Source organism: Leptopilina heterotoma, unplaced genomic scaffold (genome assembly GCF_015476425.1).
Source record: "Leptopilina heterotoma isolate Lh14 unplaced genomic scaffold, ASM1547642v1 Lhet_116, whole genome shotgun sequence".
Lineage (NCBI taxonomy): Eukaryota > Metazoa > Arthropoda > Insecta > Hymenoptera > Figitidae > Leptopilina > Leptopilina heterotoma.
The window spans coordinates 1,334,563-1,357,386 of NW_025110835.1; the positions used below are offsets into that span (position 1 = coordinate 1,334,563).

Genomic DNA, 22,824 nt, shown 5'->3' on the forward strand with positions numbered 1-22,824 from the left:
AAGAATTTCAGTCAAAATTTTAGATAATAATTGAATATTAAAATCAATATAGCGTGAATTTTTAGAATTAATTGAATTTTGAAATTAAATTTTTGGAATAAGGTTAATTGAATTTTTTTCATATTATTTTAAGTTTCTATTTTCTAATATATTTTTAATTGAAGAATTTATGAATAATTGAAATTTCGTAAAATTTAATTCTTGTTACAAAAATTTTTCTATTCAAATTTTAAGGAAAGAGAATTAAAAATATTCTTTATTTTTTTGTTGCAGGTAAGACTTGAGAATTGTCGTCATCTTTTTCTTCGACTGACTGCGTAACGAGTAAGTTATATGATTTATTGAATAATAAATCGAATTATTAATTTAAAAATTTTTAATTTTAATTAAATTTCAATTAAATTTTATTAAATATAATAGTATTGAATAATTAATATTATTTACTATTAATAATAATACAAAGAATGGAAAATTTAATCAGAGACTTCAATAATTGAAATACCTAATTTTATGAGACAGTCGTGTCATGAAAAAATATTTAATATTTTTTTTTTAACAGTAGATTGAAAAATACTAAATAGCATAATTTTCATTACTTAAAATAATCATTTTATTATGAACTAGAATTTTTTTGCAATCTGAATAGAGCTCCTCGTTATTAAACAGTGAAACAAGGTCTATTGTATTCGTTACTTAATGTATCACTAACTAATGATTCACTAACTCAAAGTTCTCCTACAGTTTATCATGTAGAGTTTTAACGTCATAAAATTAACAATCCATATTATTTGAACCGCCTCCGAAATAAATAATAGTTTCAGTTTTCGCCTATACATATAAATTGACGTATATTCTTGAGAATGAATGTATACATAAAGATTTTGAGAATGAAAGGAAATATACGGACAATGGAATAAAGATACAATGGACGTGATGTAGCAAAGATTAATTAATGAAAATCAGGATTGAATTGAAGTGGGTCGTTGAAATGTAAAGACAGGAGTACAATTAACGACACTTTGGCGTTGAAAATGGAGATTCGGAAGGGGTTATACAAGGGGTGTGAGGGACCCAAGACCTTTACACCATCATTCGTCCGCAACACCTTTCCTAACTTTGGAAACCCTTGTTCCAACACTTCTCGATGAGTTTATCTGCCAGGTAAAGGCGCAGAATCCCCGTCCCTTTATTCTATTTAATTAGAGTGCGGATCAAGGACTTAGACGGTATATATATCCCCGGACCTTTCGTCTAACGAGCTCTTCCCATTGCTAGAAACACGTTCTAAGTGCAGTTGCTACTTGAAGAGTTCTTGGTTCCTTTGGATTTAATTAATTTCCAACTATTCACCGCATCAGTTGTTTTCGTCTTAAATTTTCAAAAATTCATTTTATGTTGTTTTTAATATATTTTACTAGCAACAATTCGCGCGCGTAACGCGCGCGGCTGAGTTCTCCCTCGCTTTTCTAAATAAAATTAGAAATTTTAAAAATAATAGAACGTAAAAATTTTTAATTCAAATTTTTTTTTATAAAAATAAAATATAAATTGGAATATATAGTTTTAATATTATTATAATTATAATAATCATAAATTCTGACATAGGAAATTCAGGGAAAAGTCAGGAATTTTTATTAAAACTTAAAAGTACCTACTGCAAAAAATTAAATTTTTAGAAATCATAAGAAAATTCTGAATTTTTGTCTTTTTTGTTTGACTCATAAACTAAATTACCACGAAATCTAATACAAAACATTCAATTTTTTCAATTTCGGACAAAAATTTCTTTTTAAATAACTTAAACCTTGAACAACTATCATAGAATAAATAAATTATTTAATGAACAATTTTACTTAAATATTTCAAAATTAAATCAATTTTAAAAAAGTTGCGTTTGCAATTTTTATAAATAAATTAACTTCCAACGGTTTCAATTTGAAATATTTTAAAATTTCAATGTTGAATAAATTTAATTAGAAATTTTAATAAACTTAAATTGTTGAGAAATTTTAATAATTCAAAATCTTCTAAAATTAGTTAAATTTGTTAAAATATATTTAGTTTATTATTAAAAAAATGGATTTATAGAAGAATTTTTGTTGAAACCAGTAAAAAAATTGAATTTTGAAGAAGTTACAAATGATTGTAGAAATTCAATTATTTTCAAAAATAATAAAATTCTTATCACGAAATTCAATTTTGTTCAAAGTTTACAAAAAAATTTCGACAAAATCACAATTATTATCTTTACAAATAAAAAAAATTCTTCTTAAAAATTCAATTATTTTCAAAAGTAATAAAATTTTTATTACAAAATTCAATTATGTTCAAAATTTACAAAAAAGTCTGGACAAAATCTTAATTTTCAAATGTTTTAATAAAATTACTCAAAAGAATTCAAATATTTTTAAAAAATTTATAAGTTTCTTTTCAATAATTCAATTATTTTCAGAAATAATAAAGCTTAAAGTAGAATTTCAATTATTTTTATACAATTTTAATCAAATTCCTCAAAAAATGTAACTATTCTAAAAATTTTTATTGAAAATTCGTCAAAAGAATTTAATTATTTAAAAATTTGTTAATAATTTATTTTTTTTATGAAGTTACAGTAACAATATTCTTATAATGTAAAATAATGATTTTAATGCTCGATCCTCTTTAATTATTATAAAACAAAAAGAAAACGATCAGTCCGAGTCTTCGACTCGGAGTAATCGTTATCTTTATGTTTTATAGCAATATTTTTAAAGTTAATTAATTTCAAAAAGGTTTCAATTTGAAATTTTATTAAATTTCAATTTTTAATAAATTTAATTAGAAATTTTTAAAAACTTAAAATTGGCAAAATGGTAATAATTCAAATTCTTCTTAAAATTAGTGAAATTTGTCAATATAAACTAAAAAAATTTAATTAATTATTCAAAAATAATGGATTTATAGAAGTATTTTAGTTAAAAACACTAAAAAAATTCAATTTTGAAGAAGTTACAAATAATTGCAGAAATTCAATTATTTTCAAAAGTAATAAAATTTTTCTTACAAAGTTCAATTATGTTCAAAAGTAAAAAAAAAATTCTAAACATACTAACAATTATATTTATAAATTACAAAATTATTTTCCTAAATTCAATTATTTTCAAAAATTTTCCTCATTTCAATGATTTTCAATATCTACTAGTTTAATAAATTTTTCAAAAGAATTCAATTATTTGAACATTTTTTTTATAAAATTGTACTCAAACATAATTCTTTTCATAAATAGTAAAAATATTACAGAAATTCCATTATTAAATTTTTTTTATAAATTTCTTCACAATAATTCAATTATTTTCATAAAAAATAAATAAATTTTTAAAATTCTTCTTAGGGATTCAATTATTTTCACAAATAATAAAATTCATCGCAGAATTTCAATTATTTTTAGTACATTTTTAATCAAATTCCTCGAAAAATGTAACTATTCAAAAAAATTTTATTGAAATGTATCAAAAGAATTCAGTTATTTAAAAATTTGTTAATAAAATTCTTTATAAGAATTAAATTTTAAGAGACATTCAATTATTCAATAAATAATTTACTTTTGTATTTCAATAATTGAATTCTCCTAGAATTTTCTAATAAAAATTGATTTGAAAATGAATTGGAGTTTAAATTGTAGATAATAATAGATTATGAAAATAATTTTTAAGAAGTTACAGTATACCAATAATCTTATAATATAAAATAATTATTTTAACACTCGATCCTCTTTAATTATCATAAAACATGAAGACATCGATTGCTCCGAATCTTCAACTCGGAGTAATCGTTATCTTTCTGTTTTATAACAATATTTTTAATCTTGATTAATTTCAAAAAGGTTTGAATTTGAATGTTTTGAAGAATTTTAATTCCTACTGAAAAATAATAATAATTAAATATTTTAAATATTTTAAAAAGAAATTATTGTTTTGGAATAATATTACAATTAAACATATTCGTAAATAAATTTAAAAGAACATTTTTTTCAATAAAATTTTTTACTTTATTTTCTAAAAATTCAAAAATTTGCAGTTTCATTTTCAATTAAATTTTCTAATTGACAAATATAATTTATAAACATTTTTTTCCTTTATTTTTAAAAAACTTTGAATTTTATTAAAACAATTGAAATTAAGAAATAGAATTGATGCATGATGAAAATGCATTGTATGAAAATTGAGAATTTTCTACAAAAACATTAAGAAACGGGAGTATCTAATGTTTTTCTTTCCAAAAGAAAAAAATGAGTTTGTAAACAATATTGTTATTGAGAAATAAAAATTATGCATAAAAGTGGGTATATTTCCTACTTTTTAAAAAAAATTTTTTAACAATTAACAATTTTCTAGTATTTTTTATAAATAAAAAGGAGAATAATTTGCATAGTTTAAATCAGTCAAACGAAATTTGTTATAGAAAAAAGCATATAACAAACAAAATGGGTATATTTTTTATTTATTATTCATAATTTTTTTTAAATTTTCTAATTTGTAATATTATTTTATTATAAATAATAAGAAAATACCTGCATATTTTCGATTTGTCGAACAATATTTAAAAGAAAAAATCAAAATTAAGATTTGTTAAGATTTTAAAGGAATTTCATAAAGATTTTAAAGGGATTTTAAAGATACACTTTTTTTTGAGAGAGAGAATAACGGAATCACGGAAGAGAGTAATTTCGTGCAGGAATAATTTGTTGGGAAACTGGAGACATAGCTTTTTGAAGAAATCAATAATATAGAATTCTCTCTTGACTGACGAACGGTAACATAATCCAAAAGCTGAGACAAAGCATTGGATTGCAGCCAGAAATTTTATACCAAGACATTCTGGAAAAGATGGTTTCTGAGTAGTGTTGGAGGGGAATAAAAAAAAAAAAGAGGGAACTGAGTCCAATCGGTATAGCACCCAAAAGGATCCTTGAAAGTGCCATCGAGAAGGAAATCTCAAGTCCTCTGTTTTCATTTGGTCTTCATGAAAAAAAGAGCCTTTAGAGTTTTAAATCCTTTTCACCCATCAATGCATTCGATGGGAACATTAAACAAAGAGTCGAAGGTCTCAATTTTTTTTTAAACAGAAGTTAAAATACTTTAAAAACAGAAAGAAAATTTTAAAAACAATTCTATTCTTTACGAATTTTTAGAATGTTTTTATAATATACCTTGAAGAATATCAAATTTGTAAATATACGATATTAGTATATCTACTTAATATTTTTCTTTCTCGTTTTTATTGTCTACATGTGCACTTATTGATAAAAATTTCTATTTAAAAACTATTTTCAAAAGCAAGCAAAAAAAATATTTTTTATTTTCGACCAGAAAAAGAAATGTTGTAAAAAATTCCGAAATATAGCAAATATTTAATTAGAGAAATTTAATAACATAAATTTTTATTTTTATTTCGTATTTTTTTTTCAAACATACTTTTAATTTTAACTTTTATATTTTTTTCATATCGTTGAAAAGTGCCGAATTTTTTTTTTACTCTCCTCATATATATTGATTCAATTCCCTACACTTCACTTAAATAAACAAAAATTTATTTTTGATTTAATAAAACTTTCATGAAAAAGTAACTCTATGATGAATCTACACAAATTTTTTCCAATCAAAATATAGAATTTCCAATAAAAAAAAAAAATTTTACCGTTTCGATATACATTTTTTTTGTCTTCAATACCAATTAAAATTGGTTAAATAAAAATAAATTTTGAAATATATTTTTGTTTCGAAAATATATTGACAAAATAGAAAAAGTACAGAAATTTTGAACAATTGTCTTTTTTTTATTATTAAGTGAATTTTATTAATTATATTCATTTATAGTGTATATTATTTATTTAGTGTTTATTGCAGTGCATTAAAATTGGAAAAATGAGCGTGTTGAGAGAAAAAAAGGGGAAAAAAAATGAGTTAATGATGAGTGCCAAAAAGAAAAGTGGTATAAAATGCATTAGAGCGTATATAATTTAGATCTGGGTCAGTACCAAGAGTGGTGTGTCCTTTTATGTTTGATACGGCCCTGTAAGTGCAATCGACCAGTCACCCGTGTGAAACAGAGATGAAGTTTCCGTTTAGCAGGGCTTTCGGTTGAGTAAATACTTGGGTATGGGTTCCGGACTTGAGCCTTGAAATTTTTCAATCCCTCCTAACCAGAAGGTGTTTGGATGAATTCTCTTGACCCAAAACGATTTAAATTTTCCTTACACCCCCCCCCCTCCCGCAGTCCTTTTCTCACTCTTGTTGTGACAAAAATACTAACAGCAATAATAATAATAATAATACAATAGGGGTGAGTGGGACAAAAATGTGTACTTCTGTTTTTCCACAATAGGTACTTTTAATTTTTTTTAACGTTCATATATTTATTTACTATCTTTTCTAAAGCGCTAAAGCGCGCGGCTAACTTCTTACATACTTTTTTAAATAAAATTAGTAATTTTGAAAAAATAGAATTTAAAAATTTTTAATTCAAATTTTTTTTTTATAAAAATAAAATATGAATTTGAATATAGATTATTACTTTAGTATAACCACAATAATCATATATTCTGAGACAGGGGATTCAAGGAAAAATCAAGCATTATTATTATTAAAACTACTGTAAAAAATTAAATTTTTAGTAATTCATAAGAAAATTCTGAATTTTTGCCTTTTTCGTTTGACTCATAAACTAAATTACCACGAATTCTAATACAAAACCTTCAATTTTTGAAATTTCTGACAAAAATTTCTTTCTAAATGACTTAAAGCTTGAACAACTATTATAAAATAAAAAAAATTATTTAATGAATAATTTTACTTAAATATCTCAAAATTAATTTAATTTTAAAAATGTTGCGTTTCTAATTTTTATAAATAAATGAACTTTAAACAGTTTCAATTTGAAATTTTTTAAAATTTTAATGTTTAATGAATTTAATTAGAATTTAATGAACTTACGATTTTGAAAAATTTTAATAATTCAAAATCTTCTAAATTTAGTTAAATTTTTGTCAGTATATCTTTAATTAATTTCATTAAAAATCATGGATTCATGAAAAAATGTTAGTTAAAAACATTTAAAAAAAATGAATTTTGAAGAAGTTACAAATAATTGCAGAAATTCAATTATTTTCAAAAGTAATAAAATTCTTAATTATTCTTTATTATTTATTTTTTATTATAAATAGTTTTCGACTCGGAGTAATCGTTATCTTTATGTTTTATAACAATATTGTTAAAGTTGATTAATTTCAAAAAAATTTCAATTTGAAATTTTATAAAATTTCAATTTTTAATGAATTTATTTTGAAATTTTTAAAAACTTACATTTTTGCAAAATGGTAATAATTCAAATTCTTGTTGAAATTAGATAAATTTGTCAATATATATATATTTAATTAATTTTATTAAAAATAATCTATTTATAGAAGAAAATTTTAGTTAAAAACATTTTAAAAAATTGAATTTTGGAGAAGTTATAAATAAATGCAGAAATTCAATTATTTTAAAAAGTAATAAAATTCTTCTTAAAAAGTTCAATTATGTTCAAAATTTTAAAAAAATCTCGTCAAAATCACAATTATCTTTAGAAATAACAAAATTATTCTTCTAAATTCAATAATTATTTTCAAAAATTTTCAATATATACTATTTTAATAAATTTCCCAAAAGAATTAAATTATTTAAAAACAATTTTAATAAAATTGTACGCAAATACAAATTCAAATATTTAAAAAAATTTTATAAGTTTCTTCTCAATAATTCAATTATTTTCAGAAATAATAAAATTTTTTTTAAGGAATTCAATTATTTTTATAAATAATAAATTTTTTTTTGGAATTTAATTTTTTTCATAATTATAATAAAGCTCATCGCAGAATTTTAATTATCTTTAGTACAATTTTAATCAAATTCTTCGAAAAATGTAATTATTCTTAAAAATTTTATTAAAATTCGTCAAAAGAATTCAATTATTTAAAAATTTATTAATAAAATTCTTTATAAGAATTAAACTATAAAAAACATTCAATTATTTAATAAATTATTTACATTTGTATTTAAATAATTGAATAATTTTGAAATGGTTTCAAACTAAATAATTGAAAATTTGAATTTTCTATTTACTCTTAACTGGCAAATCTGAAGAATTAATTTTTTTGAAAAAGTTTAATTAAATTTTTTTTTAATAATTTGAATTTTTTATCTTTTAATATTATATTCAATTAAAGAATTTCTAAATAATCGAAATTTCGTAAAATTAAATTTTAAACAAATGTATTTGAAAATTCTCAAAGAACTTTTTCAAAAATTATTAAAAAAAAGTTTATATAGTGAAGAATTTTAGTCAAAAATTCTAGAAAATAATAATTTAATTGAAACGGTGAAAATAATTTTTAAGAAGTTACAGTAACAATATTCTGAATATAAAATTATAAAATAATGATAATAGTTTTATAAGTTGTTTAATTTCAAAAAAGTTTGAATTGGAAATTTTTGAAAATCTTAATTTCTGTGGAAAAATAATAATAATTGAATATTTATTTAAAAAAGAAGTTATTTATGTTTTCGAATAATTTTAAAATTGAAGAAATTCGTAAATAAATGTAACAGAACATATTTTTGAGTAAAATTTTTTCCTTTATTTTTCAACTATGAGTATAAAATTATTCTAGTGAAATTCTATATAGAATTTATTTACTTGAAACGAAAAGGAAAAATTCAATAGTAAAATAGGAAAAATTGAAAATCACAGGTACAATCTTCTCATTTTCCCGCTCTATAAATTGAATCCATTTTGAAAATGACGTTAAACAAAAATGTTTATAAGAAAACATTTTCGTGAGTAAGGGCTTTTTTATTGGCGCTTTCTAGGTTAAAAAAAAGAGTATCCAATAAAATAGACTCTACGAAAAACAGGAAGTTCGCAAATATTGTGATGGAGTGTAGCACTAGTATATACGCCGTAAAGTTGAAAACCATAAACAAGCTTCTCACAAATTTCTATGGTTGGAACGAATGGAATAAACGTCAACCTACAAACGAGTAATTTCACACAGTGAGAAAAAAAAGGGATAGAATAAATTTTTTTTTCTTTTCTATACGCGTCTAAAATGAAATATATTTCACTTCAAGAGAAAGAATTTTAATCTCATCTACACCTACTTTCTATGGCGTTATAACAATCTTTAAATATATAAAAAACACAAAAAAAAATCTCTATTTTTTTCTCATCAGAAAATCTTTAATAAACGAAGTGATAAGAATAAACCAAAAAGAAAAAAAGTTTTTAAGAAAATATTAATTACAACTCGAAAAAATTATGTCTGATTAAAATTTTCTTTTTCTACTTTTGTCCTGAGGCAGAAAAATTTTGTCTGACCATAAATTCTCTTTTACTACTGGCATCAAACGAATTAATTCACAAATGGAATATTTTTTCTCTTAAATTTTTCACCCACATTTTTTCATCTATTAATTTCATTTCTATTTAATTTATTAAAAATCTAGTCATATTTTTCTGTAAATGAAATTTTGAAAATTAAAATTATAAATACTGTATCTAAATGAAATTAAAAGAAAAAAAATGAATTTTCATTTTAACTTTGCCAGATATTAATTTTCACTGTCACTTTAATAAATTTTTTCTCAACTTTTACTTTTATTTTCACTTTTACTTTCATTGAGAGTGAAAATAAAACATCAGTCTCAAAGTGAAAGTGTAGAAAATCTATTAAAGTGATATTGAAAATAAAAATAAAAATTTAAGGGAAAATAAAAATTTATGAACTAAAAATCAAGTAAAAATGAAAATAAAAGTAAAGGTAAATGATGAAAGTGAAAATGAAAGTGAAAATAAAAATCTTTTGAAGTAAAATTCAAAAATTGTAAAAATACACTTTCTAATAAAGTTTTAGAAAAGTTTTCTTAAAAAGCAAAATAGCAGAATAGCTTTTCGGTATGTAGATGAAAAATGAAGGATTAAAAATTATTAGAGGAAATAGAGAAAAAAATAATGACCAAGTGGATTAAATGTAAGGGGGAATTTTTCATATATGCGAGATGAGAATTTGTATGTTAAGAAAATAGCAAACAAACATAGTGAAGCCACGGATCGGGTGACGTTCTTTGGGCCATGAGATCAATAACTAAAGGCTGTGAAAGAGAGGCTGAGAAGACGTCGACGATGGGCGTCGAGACGTCTCGGCGCCTTTTCAAATGAACATGAAATGTTTTCTCAACATCGCATTTAAGCATAACCACTCAACAATCACTCTTAAATATTACATAGATATACAGTCCACTTTTTTCACCCTCTTATTTTTTCTTATCACTTGTTGTCGCCCATTTATTTCTCATTACGGAAAAATATGTATAAATTTTAAAATGCAAAAATAAAAAAAAACTATATTTAAGGAGAAAAAGAATATATTCTTTCCCAGTCGGAAAATACATGAATTTTTACTCTAGATATTAATTTATCTAGATATTAATTAATTATATATTATTCATATAGGTACTAAATATATTATTAATTAATTTTTTTTTTGAATTTCATACGGATTTTACGGACCAAAAATGAAAAATTACGATAACTGACAAAAATATAACCAGTTCGGATCAAATAAGAGAAAATTTTACTTAAAACTATAAATTAAATTTTTCATAAATATAAAACATGAAGAAATCGATAACTCCGAGTCTTCGACTCGGAGTGATCGATTTCTTCATATTTTATAATAATTAAAGATGGCAAATTGATAAAATTATAACTTTATATTATCAGAATATTGTACTTCATCAAAATTATTTTCATCATTTCAATTGAATTATTATTTTTAAAAATTTTTTACTAAAATTTTTCATTAAATCAATTAATTAATTTTCGAAAAAGTTCATCAACAATTTTTAAAATCCATTTATTTACAATATTCAGTTTACGAATTTCAATTATTCGTAAATTCTTCAATTAAATAAATATTAGAATATAAAAACTTCAAATAATATAAAAACAATTCAACTGCACCCTTTTCAAGACAATTAATTTCGAAATTCAATTATTTCTAAAAAAATCCACGCTATATTGCATTTAATATTCAATTATTAATCTAAAATTTTAAATGAAATTCATTTTTAAATCAATTTTTATTAGAAAATTCTACTAGAATTTAATTATCGGAATACAAAAATAAATAATTTATTGAATAATTGAATTTTAGTCAAAATTGAATTCTCCTAAAGAATTTTATGAACAAATCTTAAAATAATTGAATTACTTTAGTCGCATTTTAATAAAATTTTTAAGAATAATTACATTTTTGACAAATTCGATTAAAATTGTATTAAAAATAATTAAAATTCTGCGATGAGTTTTATTTTTTTATGAAAATAATTGAAATTCCTAAAAAGAATTTTATTATTTAAGAAAATAATTAAATTTTTGCGAACAATTTTATAAAAATTTTGGTAAAATAATTGAATTTCTAAGAAAAAATTTATTACTTTTAAAAATAATTGAATACCTATACTTGTGATGAATATTGTTATTTATGAAAATAATTGAATTTTGCAAAGAATTTTATAAAAATTCCTCAAAATAATTGAATTTTCGAGAATTATTTTGTTATTTATCGATATAATTGAATTTTTTCGAAGAAATATTTATGTAAATAATTGAATTCTTGAGAAGAATTTTATTAAATCCTAAAAGAATAATTAAATTATTTCAAAAAAATTTAATTAAAATTCTATCTAAAATAATTGATTTCTTTGGAACAATTTTTAAAAATATTTGAAGATAATTGAATTCCTGTGAAAAGTTTTAATATTTTTTTAATTAAAGAATTCTACTGAAGATTTAAAAAAAACATATTTGTAAATAATTGATTTTTTCAAGGAATTGAAATTAAATTTTTAAGAATAATTACATTTTTTGAGCAATTCCTGTAAAATTGTATTAAAAATAATTGAAATTCTGAGATGAATTTTATTATTGGTAAAAATAATTGAATTCCTAAAAAGAATTTTACTACTTTTGAAAAGAATTAAATTTCTGTTAAGGATTTTATTACTCTTGAAAATAATTGAATTTCTGCAATAATTTGTAACTTCTCCACAATTAAATATTTTTTAGTGTTTTTAACTAAAATTTTTAAACTAGAATTTTATTAATATTTTTGAAAATAATTGAATTTTGAAGAAGAATTCTTTTATTTATAAAGATAATAATTAAGATTTTGTCGAGATTTTTTTGTAAATTTTGAACATAATTGAATTTTGTTATAAGAATTTTATTACTTTTAAAAATAATTGAATTTTTGCAATTTGCAATCATTTGTAACTTCTTCGAAATTCAATTTTTTTAGTATTTTTTACTAAAATTTTTCTATAAATCCATTATTTTAAATAATATTTGAAAAAATTTTTTTAAGAATTTTCAAATTAATTTGTTTTTAACAGAAATTCATTTTTAAATCTATTTTTATTATGATAAATTCTTTTAGAATTCAATTATTTAAATACAAAAAAAATAATTTATTGAATATTTGAATGTTTCTTAAAATTTAATAAGTCCTAATTACATTTTTCGAGGAATTCGTTTAAAATTCTATTAAAAATAATTGAAATTCCACAATGAATTTTATTATATACGAAGATAATTGAATTCCTAAAAAGATTTTTATTATGTCGGAAATTAATAATTGAATCCCTGTAGAAATTTTATTATTTATGAAAATAATTGAATTCTTGTGAAATTCTTATTATTTTCTGAAAAAAATAATTAAATGTTTGCGTAGAATTTTATTAAATTTTTTTTTTAATAGTTGAATTCTTTTGGGAAATTTCATTAAAATAGCAGATATTAAAAATCATTGAATTGATTTTATTGAAAATTTTTGAAAATAATTGAAATTTTTCCAAGAATTTTATTAAAATTTTTTAAAAAAAATTGTATTTCGGAGAAGAATTTAATCATTTCTAAAGATAATTGAAATTTTGAAGAGAATTTAGTTTAATTTTTGAACATAGATAATTGAATTTCTGCGAAGAATTTTATTATTTTTGAAAATAATTGAATTCTTGAGACGAATTTTAGAGTTTAAAATTTCTTTTGAAATAATTGAATTCTTTTGTAAAATTTTATTGAAATAGTAGACATTAAAAATAATTGAATTTTGACAAATTTTTGCAATTAATTAAATTTCTATAAAGAGCTTTATTAAAATTATTTGGAAAAAAATTGAATTGTTATAAAGAATTTCATTAAAATTGTTGAGAATAATTTAACATTTTGAAGAAATTTAATTAAAACTCTATTTAAAATAATACTTAAATTCAAATAAATAAATTGTAGCAAGTTTTTAAACAAATTGAATTTCTTTGATTAATTTTAATATAATTTTTAAGAATAATTACATTTTTACGGGATTTACGGATTTACGGACCTAGTTCTAGCCATGCGTTTCTTATAAAAATAAAATATTTACAATAAATTACAATAATAAATAAATTGTATGTTATTTTTATTAATTGATACAATTAGAGAAAATAAAGTTGGGGAAAGAAAGATTATTTCACTTTTATTTATTTACAAAAATAATTTGTTTCCTATTAGTGGTTTTTTTTTCTTTTCTTATTGTTTATATTTTTTTTCATATTTTATTTTTTGTTTGCAGTATCTCGAGGAATCAAAAACTAGAAAGCACTAAAGGACATCAAAATGGCGGCTTTCGTGGCGAAGCAGATGGTCGGAAACAAACTTAACGCCGTTAAAGGTAAGCAGCAAAATGCATATCTAATTAATATGGAAACTAGCTGTGGTATTCATATATTATCAAACGTGACTTGGTTAATCGAGAACTTGCCCCTTTTAAACTTAAAACCACCAACTTCATTGAAAGTCCTTTCTTTTTTAATATAAGCGTATTCGATCGAAATTTTGATAACATATTTTATGACTCGGGCGTTTTTTGAAAATTAAGATGAAAATTTATATACTTTCTATTTGAAACTTTATATAGTAGTTCACAATGAAGGTGAATATTCAATTTTTAATTTATGATGTAGTAAAATTTATAGAGAAATTTTCAGTTTTGCTGAATTTTAATTTCTGCTAATTTTTTTCATGCAAAGAAGAATGACTGACAGACGAATCAAAATTATATGGTATATTTTTGTACTTTTAATTATTTTTAACTAAAAACAGTAAGAAAAAAAATTCCAATTCTTTCTGGTTATTACAGCTGAATTTTATGGAATATTTTTATATTTTTATCCGAACGCAATGTTGAAAATAAATTCGTTATTCACTTTTTTAAATTGAAAAAAAAATAGGTACAATTCTATTAAGTTTTATTTTTACTGTCAGATTCTCTGTCTTAAAAATGAAATTTATACAAACGTGATTCTTTTTCGAACAGTTAAATTTCGTAGAATTTTTTTTAATAGGATGGTAACTTATTTTTTTTTAAAATAAATTTTTTTGTAAATTTCCTACGTAGAGGTTTTGAATAAAGCTTGAAAATTATTGTTAATAGGTAATTAATTATTTTGCTGATATTTGAAACTTAAATTCTTTTTTCATCTTATATAAAAACTTTTTAAATTTTTAGTCCAAAATAATAAGTTTAAAAAAATAACTGAAAATCATTTATTTTTTATTGACAGTCAGATACTTTAAATTATAGTCCAAATATTTCTTGGCTAAATGAAAGAACTGTGAAAATCGTACATCTGTGCTGGAGCATATACATATATAGTTATAAAAGTTGTATATTTCTGAGTTATTATCATAAAGCTGTGCGCAACTATATATCCACAAGTAAAATCCCTTGCTGTGGCGATATAACGTTATAAACTTTAAAACATCCAAACAAAATGTGCCATGTGCACATATATTGTTCTTTCTCATACGCGCACTATTCCAAAAAGTTGTGCACAACTGTCATGAAAATACACACACACACACTCTCTCTCTCACAAAAATACACATAAAGAGACCTTAAATAGAAAATTCTCTCATCCAAAATAAGTACTTCTTTTACGACAATGACTATTCAGAAATTTTCAAAACCAATTTCGAATGTCCACAGTTTCATTCATTCGGTTAACTTTTCCATGTATGTATACATATGAAAGTGAACCTCCATTAGTTTTTTATCGTCAATTCAATATATTGTTAGGATTTATGAATAATTTCTTATTAAAAATTTAATCGAAATAACAAAATTTTTATATTTGAATGAGAAAATTTTTTCTTCTTTGATTTCTAATTGAAATTTTACTACTACTTATTTACTACTTATTTACTACTTTTTTTCAATTGTGTTACTATTTGGTTACTTTTTTTAGATTTTAGTCACTATTTTTTTGAGAATTTCCACTACTTTAAATTCGCTAATACTAGAAATCTAAAAACTATTCTAAAAAATTGTAATCAAATTCCTTAAAATGATTCAATTATTTTAAAAAAATATTCGAAATACAATTATTTCCAATATCTAGTATTTTCATAAAATTATGATATTCAATTATTTTCATAAATAATCAAAATTTCCACAGGAATTCAATTCATTTAGAATAAAATTTTCAAATAAATCAATTATTTAACAAAATTGTTATACAATTCTTCACAATAATTCAATTACTTTCACTAATTATTAGATTTTTCATAGAAATTCAATTCAATTATTTAAAATAATTTTTGATAAAATTCTAAGAATTCAATTATGTTCATGAATAATGAAACTCATCGAAGAATTTCAATTATTTTTAATACTGTTTTAAATTAATGAATCGACAAATTCAATTATTTTCACAAATAAAGTTTTCCACAAGAATTCAAATATTTAAAATAAAATTTTCATAATATTTATTATCTTTCAGAAAAAATTAATTATTTATAACAATGTTTATAAAATTCTTATGAAGAATTCAATTATTTTCAAAAATAATAAAATTTTTCAAACGAATTCAATTCTTTTTAAACATTTTAATAAAATTTTTCACAATAATTCAATTATGTTCATAAATAATAAAATTCTTCTTAAGAAATCAATTATTTTTGATAATTTAAATAAAATTCTTTGTAAGTATTTCATTATTTTCATAAATAATCAAATTCTTTTTAGGAATTCAATTATTTTTGAAAAATTTTAATAAAATTCTTTGTAACTATTTCATTATTTTCATCAATAATCAAATTTATTGATCGATTTCAATTATTTTTAATAAAATTTTACAAGAATTGATCAAAAAATGTAATTATTCTTAAAAATTTAATTTTAATTCCTCGAAAAAAACAATTATTTAAAAAAATATTTTTTTTAAATCCTTTAAAAGAACTCAATTATTTACAAAAGTGAAAAATATTAGAATTTTTCACAGGAATTCAATTATTTTCAAATATTTTAATCAAATTGTTCGAAAGAAAGTTATTATTTTAAATACAATATTAATTAAATTTTTTTGAAATAATTCAATTATTCTTTTAGATTTTAATAAAATTCTTCTCAAGAATTTAATTATTTACATAAATAATTTTTCGAAAGAATTCAACTATATCGATAAATAGCAAAATTATTCTCGAAAATTCAATTATTTTTTAGTCATTTTAATAAAATTCTTTATTTTTATAAAATTTCGCAAAGAATTAAATTATTTAAAAAAACAATTGATAAAATTCATCCAAAATTCAATTATTTTCATAAATAAAAAAATTTCTACAAAAATTCAATTAATTTAGAATAGCATTTTCAAAAAAATTTCGAAAAAATCAATTATTTAACAAAATTTGTACACAATTCTTCACAATAAGTCAATTACTTTCACTAATAATGACATTTTTCATGGAAATTCAATTTTTTAAAAAATTTCTGATAAAATTCTAAGCAAGAATTCATTTATTTTCATAAATAATAAAATTCTTCTTAGGAATTCCATTATTATTGAAAACTTAAATAAAATTTTTTGTAATTATTTCATTATTTTCATAAATAATCAAATTCTTCTCAGGGATTCAATTATTTTTGAAAATTTTAATAAAATTCTTTGTAACTATTTTATTATTTTCATAAATAATCAAATTCATCGCTTGATTTCAATTATTTTTAATACAATTTTACAGAAATTGCTCAAAAAAATGTAATTATTCTTAAAAATTTAATTTCAATTCCTCGAAAAAATCAATTATTTAAAAAAATGTTTTTTTAAAATTCTTTGAAAGAATTCAATTATTTACAAAAATATTAGAATTTTTCACAAGAATTCAATTATTTTCAAATATCAATTATTTTTTAGGCATTTTTTAAAAATTCTTTGTAAAATTCAATTATTTTCATAAATAACAATATTCATCACAAGAATTCAATTATTTTTAATACAATTTTACAACAATTCCTAAAAATGTGTAATTATTCTTAAAAATTTAATTTCAATTCCTCGAAAAAAACAATTATCTTCAAATATTTTAATAAAATTGTTCAAAAGAAATCAATTATTTTAGATGCAATTTTAATTACATTTTTTTAAAATAATTCAATTATTGATTTAAATTTTAATCAAATTCTTCCCAAGAATTCAATTATTTACATAAATAATTCTTCCATAGAATTCAATTATGGTCATAAATAACAAAATTATTCTCTAAAATTCAATTATTTTGAGGAATTTTAATAAAATTCTTTGCAAAATTCAATTATTTTCAGAAATAACAATATTCATCACAAGAATTCAATTATTTTTAAAAGTAATAAATTTTTTCTTAAAAATCCAATTATTTACATAAATTCTAATAAATTCATTCGCAAGAATTTAATTATTTTCATAAATAATAAAATGCTTTTTAGGAATTCAATTATTTTCAAAAAATTTTAATAAAATACCACACAGACATTCAATTATTCTCAAAAATGTTAATAGAATTCTTTAAAAATAAAAATTAAAAAAAAAAATTGTAAAAATGTAAAAGAAAAAATGTAAAATTTAATTATTTTGAAAAACTTTGCTCAATTCAGTGATTTTTGTTGGATAACGAGGTTAAGAAAAATTTTGTAAAAATCATTTGCAAGAATTCAACTTTTTTCATGAATAATAAAAATTGCATAGGAATTCAATTATTTAAATTAGAATTTGCATAAAATTAGTCGAAAGAAATCAATTATTTAAAAATTTTTATAAAATTCTTCGCAAGAATTAAATATTTAAATTCTTTCATGAATAATAAAATTCGTTTCAGGAATTCAATTTATAAGCAGGATAAGAAAGAAACGTAAATATTTTTTATGAAAATTAGAAAAAAAAGTCAGAAAAATAGAATATAGAATATATTGAATTTTTGTCAGTTTTGTAAAGTTTTTAAAACGAGTTTTTTTTTTGTCGTCAAGTTTAATTTTTCGATAGCTACTTTTTTACTACTTTTTTTAGTTTGATAGCTACTTTTTTAAAATTAATTATCGAATGCAAAGTCTGTAAGAATATCAAATTGAGACAAAAAACGAATCAAAAGTGTTGCGTAGCAACCTTTTGATTCGTTTTTTGTCTCAATTTGATATCCTTAGAAAAATTATGATAATAAAAAGAAAAATAAATATAGAAAACTCAACATTATAAATTGAAATAGTTAATGGACTGAAACTACTAAAACTTAAATTACATCGAAATGAGAACACAAGTGAAATGTGGGGGATGATATTTTCATGAAAAGTGGAAAATTTATGTATATGTATATAACTAGTTTGAGATGTATGAGCCAGCACATAATTTAGACTATATGGCCGTAAAGTTAGAAAGTGGTGGAAATTCTCAATTTTGTTTTATCGCCGGTTTTGGCAGCCCAATTACAGTTGGTCCGTAATCGCATAAACAGCGGAAACCAAGTTACTTTGACCAATTTCACCATGTGGAACCACAATAAACCTCGAGTCGAGCATTGCATATGGTAATGTACCCCAAAAGCGTTTAGGGAATATCTACAAATTCACACCAAGAGTATATACATATACATGCCTCGTCAAAATTCTCCAGAATGCAATCTATATTTATAACACAGACTTTTGTCTACAAAAAAGAAAAAAGAAAGAACAGAAACTTTCATCAGGAAAAACTAATCATCATAAAAATCAATACTTTTTATGTTTATATCCAGTAGACGATATTTTCGAAAAGAGAATACCGAATTCTTCCAAGGATATCAAATTGAGACAAAGACAACAAATCCAAACGTTGAGAAGCATTTTCAAAGTTTTCTTTAAAAAAAAAACCATTTTCTATTTCTGGAGTAAATTTTAATATCTACGTTAAAAGTAAATTTTACTAATTTTACTGAAATTTACTTCCAAGTTGTTTTACTTCGGAAGTGATAAAATTTATGGAAGAAATAGTAAAATTTACTTACAAAAGTGGTAAAATTTATATAAAGGAATGGTGAAATTTATTTACAGAAAGAAATGAAGAAACAGTAAAATAATAGTTAAGAAATAAGAAAATTAAATTTATCTTTTTTTGAATTTCGCGCCAAAATAGTTCACAAAATTGCCGCCTAGATAGCATAAAAATTCTCTCACAAACGGAATAAAGCTTCAATGGGTTTTAATTTGAAATTTTTTATCGTTCTGACAGTTGGTTACGCCAGAAGTCATTTAAGAAGAAGAAGAATTTCAAATTTTATAAAATTTTAACTCTGAATGAATTTAAATAGAAATTTTAAAAAACCTCTTGATTTTTAAAAAATTTTTAATAAATAAAATTCTTTTGAAATTAGTTAAGTTTTTTAATATAATATGTTTAATTGATTATTAAAAATAATGGATTTATACAAGAATTTTAGTTAAAAACACTAAAAAAATTGAATTTTGAAGCAATTACAAATAATTGTAGAAATTCAATTATTATTAAAAATAGTAAAATACTTGTCACAAAATTCAATTATTTTCTAAAATTTTAATAAAATTCTTGGCAAAATTTGTATTATTTTCAAAAATTTCTCTCAATTCAATGATTTTTAATATCTACTACTTTAATAAAAAAAACCCCCAAAAGAATTCAATTAGTTAAAAAAATTATTAATAGAATTCTACTCAAACATTTCATTATTTTCAGAAATATTAAAATTCGAGTTTCGATTATTAATACAATTTTTTTCAATTATTTTTAATACAATTTTTATGGAATTCCTCGAAAAATGTAATTGTTCTTAAAAATTAGATTAAAATTTATCAAAGAAATTTAATTAGTTTTAAACCCTTTGCTTAAATTTATTTATTAGAATTTAAGTATTATTTTTAATACAGTTTTAATAAAATTTCTTCAAAAAATTAAATTATTTTCAAAAATTTTAATGAAATTTTAAATAACAATGCAATTTTTTTCAAAATAATTTTAATAATATTCTTTATAGAAATTTAATTAATTTCAAAAATTTGTCAACATTCAATTATTTTCAATTTCTACTATTTCAATAAAATTTTAGAAAAGAATTCAATTATGTTAAAAAATTTACAAAAATTCTCGTCATAATTTCAATTATCTTTATAAATAATTAAATTCTTCGCAAAAATTCAATTATTTTCAAAAATAATAAAACTTCCACAGAAATTCAATCAACAAATTTTTTAAAAATTTCTTTGCAATAATTCAAAAAAACTGTTGTTAGGAATTTAATTATTTTTATAAATAATAAAACTTATCGCAGAATTTATTTATTTTTAATACAATTTTAATTGAATTCCCCGTAAAATATAATTATTTTCAAAAATTTCATTTCAATTCCTTGAAAAAATTAATTATTTAAAACAATTTTTTTTAAATCCTTTGGAAAAATTCAATTATTCACAAAAATATTAGAATTTTTCACAGGAATTCAATTATTTTCAAATATTTTAATAAAATTTTACTCAAACATTAAATTATTTTCATAAATAATAAAAATTTCTCAATAATTTTGTAACTATTTTTATAAATAATAAATTTTTTACAGAGATTCAATTATTTTCGTAAATTATAACATTTATTTTAGGAATTCAATTATTTTTATAAATAATAAAACTTATTGCAAAATTTCAATTATTTTTAATACAATTTTAATCGAATTCGTTAAAAATGTAATTATTCTTAAAAATTTTATTTTAATTCGACCAAAGGAATTTAATTGTTTAAAAATTTGTTAATAAAATTCTTTATAAGAATTAAATTTTAAGAAATATTCAATTATTCAATAAATTATTTATTTTTGTATTTGAATTTCAGATTGTTATTGAATATTAAAAGCATTATAGCGTGGATTATTGTAGAAATAATTTAATTTTTAAAAAGTTTTCGAATTAAAATATTTGAAAATTTGAATTTTTCATTCTTTTAACTAACAATTCTGTAAAATTAATTTTTTTTTTAAAAAGTTTAACTAAAATTTTTTTTTGTAAATTATTTCACGTTTTTATTTTCCAGTGTGTAATTGAAGAATTTCTAAATAATCGATGAAATTTTGTAAGATTGAATCGTAAACAAATGGATTTAAAAATTTAAAAAACTTATAAGTTGTTGATTTTCAAAAAGGTGAAATTGAATTTGAAATTTTTGAAAATCTTCTTATAAATAATCTTTTCTATTTTTTCTGAAAAAAAAATTCATCCACAATTTCTTTACAATTACGTTGAGATGATGCTATTAGGTTAATTGCTTCTAATAAGCGAAAATTGCGTCTAATTTTGCTAATTTCCATTTACTTTGGTGGGTAATAATATTTAATATTATTATATCCCTGTTATAAACAAATTAATGTATAAAATATTTATATTAAAATGTTGAAAAAAATTCTTTTAGTTGTGTAAATATTTTCTTAATGTAAGTTTCAGAAAATATTGTATACTAACTTTGATAGAACATTTTCTTAAGCTTTGAAAATATTTTCTTAGCTTTGTTAAATATTTTCATAATCTTGCAAAATATTTTCTTAGCTTGAAAAGTATTCTCGTAACTTAAAAAATTCTTCATTTTCTATATTATTATTTTTTTTAAATCCTCTTTAGTTTTAAGACATTTTTTCGATAAATTTAAAATTTATTTCTCTTATTCAAATAATTTTTTTAGCACACTTTTTCATAATGAAAATATTTCTCTTCATTGATTGTTAATATACATTTTAATTAAATAATATTTTACTGAATTTAAAGAATTACTTTTTTTTCACAGCGAAATATTCTCTTCTTTTTAAAAAGAATTTTTGTTTACAAAAAAATGGTTAGAAAATTTTTTTAGTTTTTTGAGTTGAATAAAAAAATATATTTCCTCTTAGAATTGAAATTTTTTATTCAATTCATATTTTTCATTTGAAAATTGAAATATAATTTCTATATTTAATTATTTATCATTTTTTTTATACTCTTGATATTTTTCCACTGGTCCTGAAAATCAACTTTTATGGTAAATTTAAAAATTATTTACTCTATTTGAATGTTATTCATTTTAATGTATAATTTTTTATATTTAAACAAATAAATATTTAAATATTCTTGTTTATACGAAAATATTCTTTTTATTCGAAAATATTATTTTTCCTTCGAAAATAATATTCTCCTTGGATTGGAAAAATTATTTTTTTTTGACTCTATGGAAATATTCTCCGCATCACTTATTAATTTGTCTATCTATTTCATAAAAATAATCGCTTCTTTCCTTGTATTCAAGGTAAGGACTACTTTTAAATCCCAATAGGGGATTAGAATGATTCAAGAAAAAATGATTCAAAGAAACTATTCCTGTCTATTAAATAGAAAATAATATTCCACTTTATTGTATAGAGAAAGATAAATATATATTT

The 22,824-nt window shown here is 20.4% G+C and overlaps 1 protein-coding gene across 4 annotated transcripts in view; it reads left to right on the forward strand.

The window, feature by feature from the left end:
- Positions 1-22,824, forward strand: part of LOC122509526 (complexin) — a 577,926-nt gene that overhangs the window by 271,964 nt on the left and 283,138 nt on the right. For 3 of the 4 annotated variants that reach the window (XM_043623695.1, XM_043623675.1, XM_043623703.1), the window contains one exon: positions 13,688-13,786. In XM_043623695.1, coding sequence (XP_043479630.1) covers positions 13,732-13,786 — 55 coding nt within the window. In that variant the 5' untranslated portion in view covers positions 13,688-13,731. Of the gene's footprint in view, positions 1-273; positions 325-13,687; positions 13,787-22,824 lie in introns of all 4 variants that reach the window. The other variant, XM_043623685.1, reaches the window with a different exon arrangement.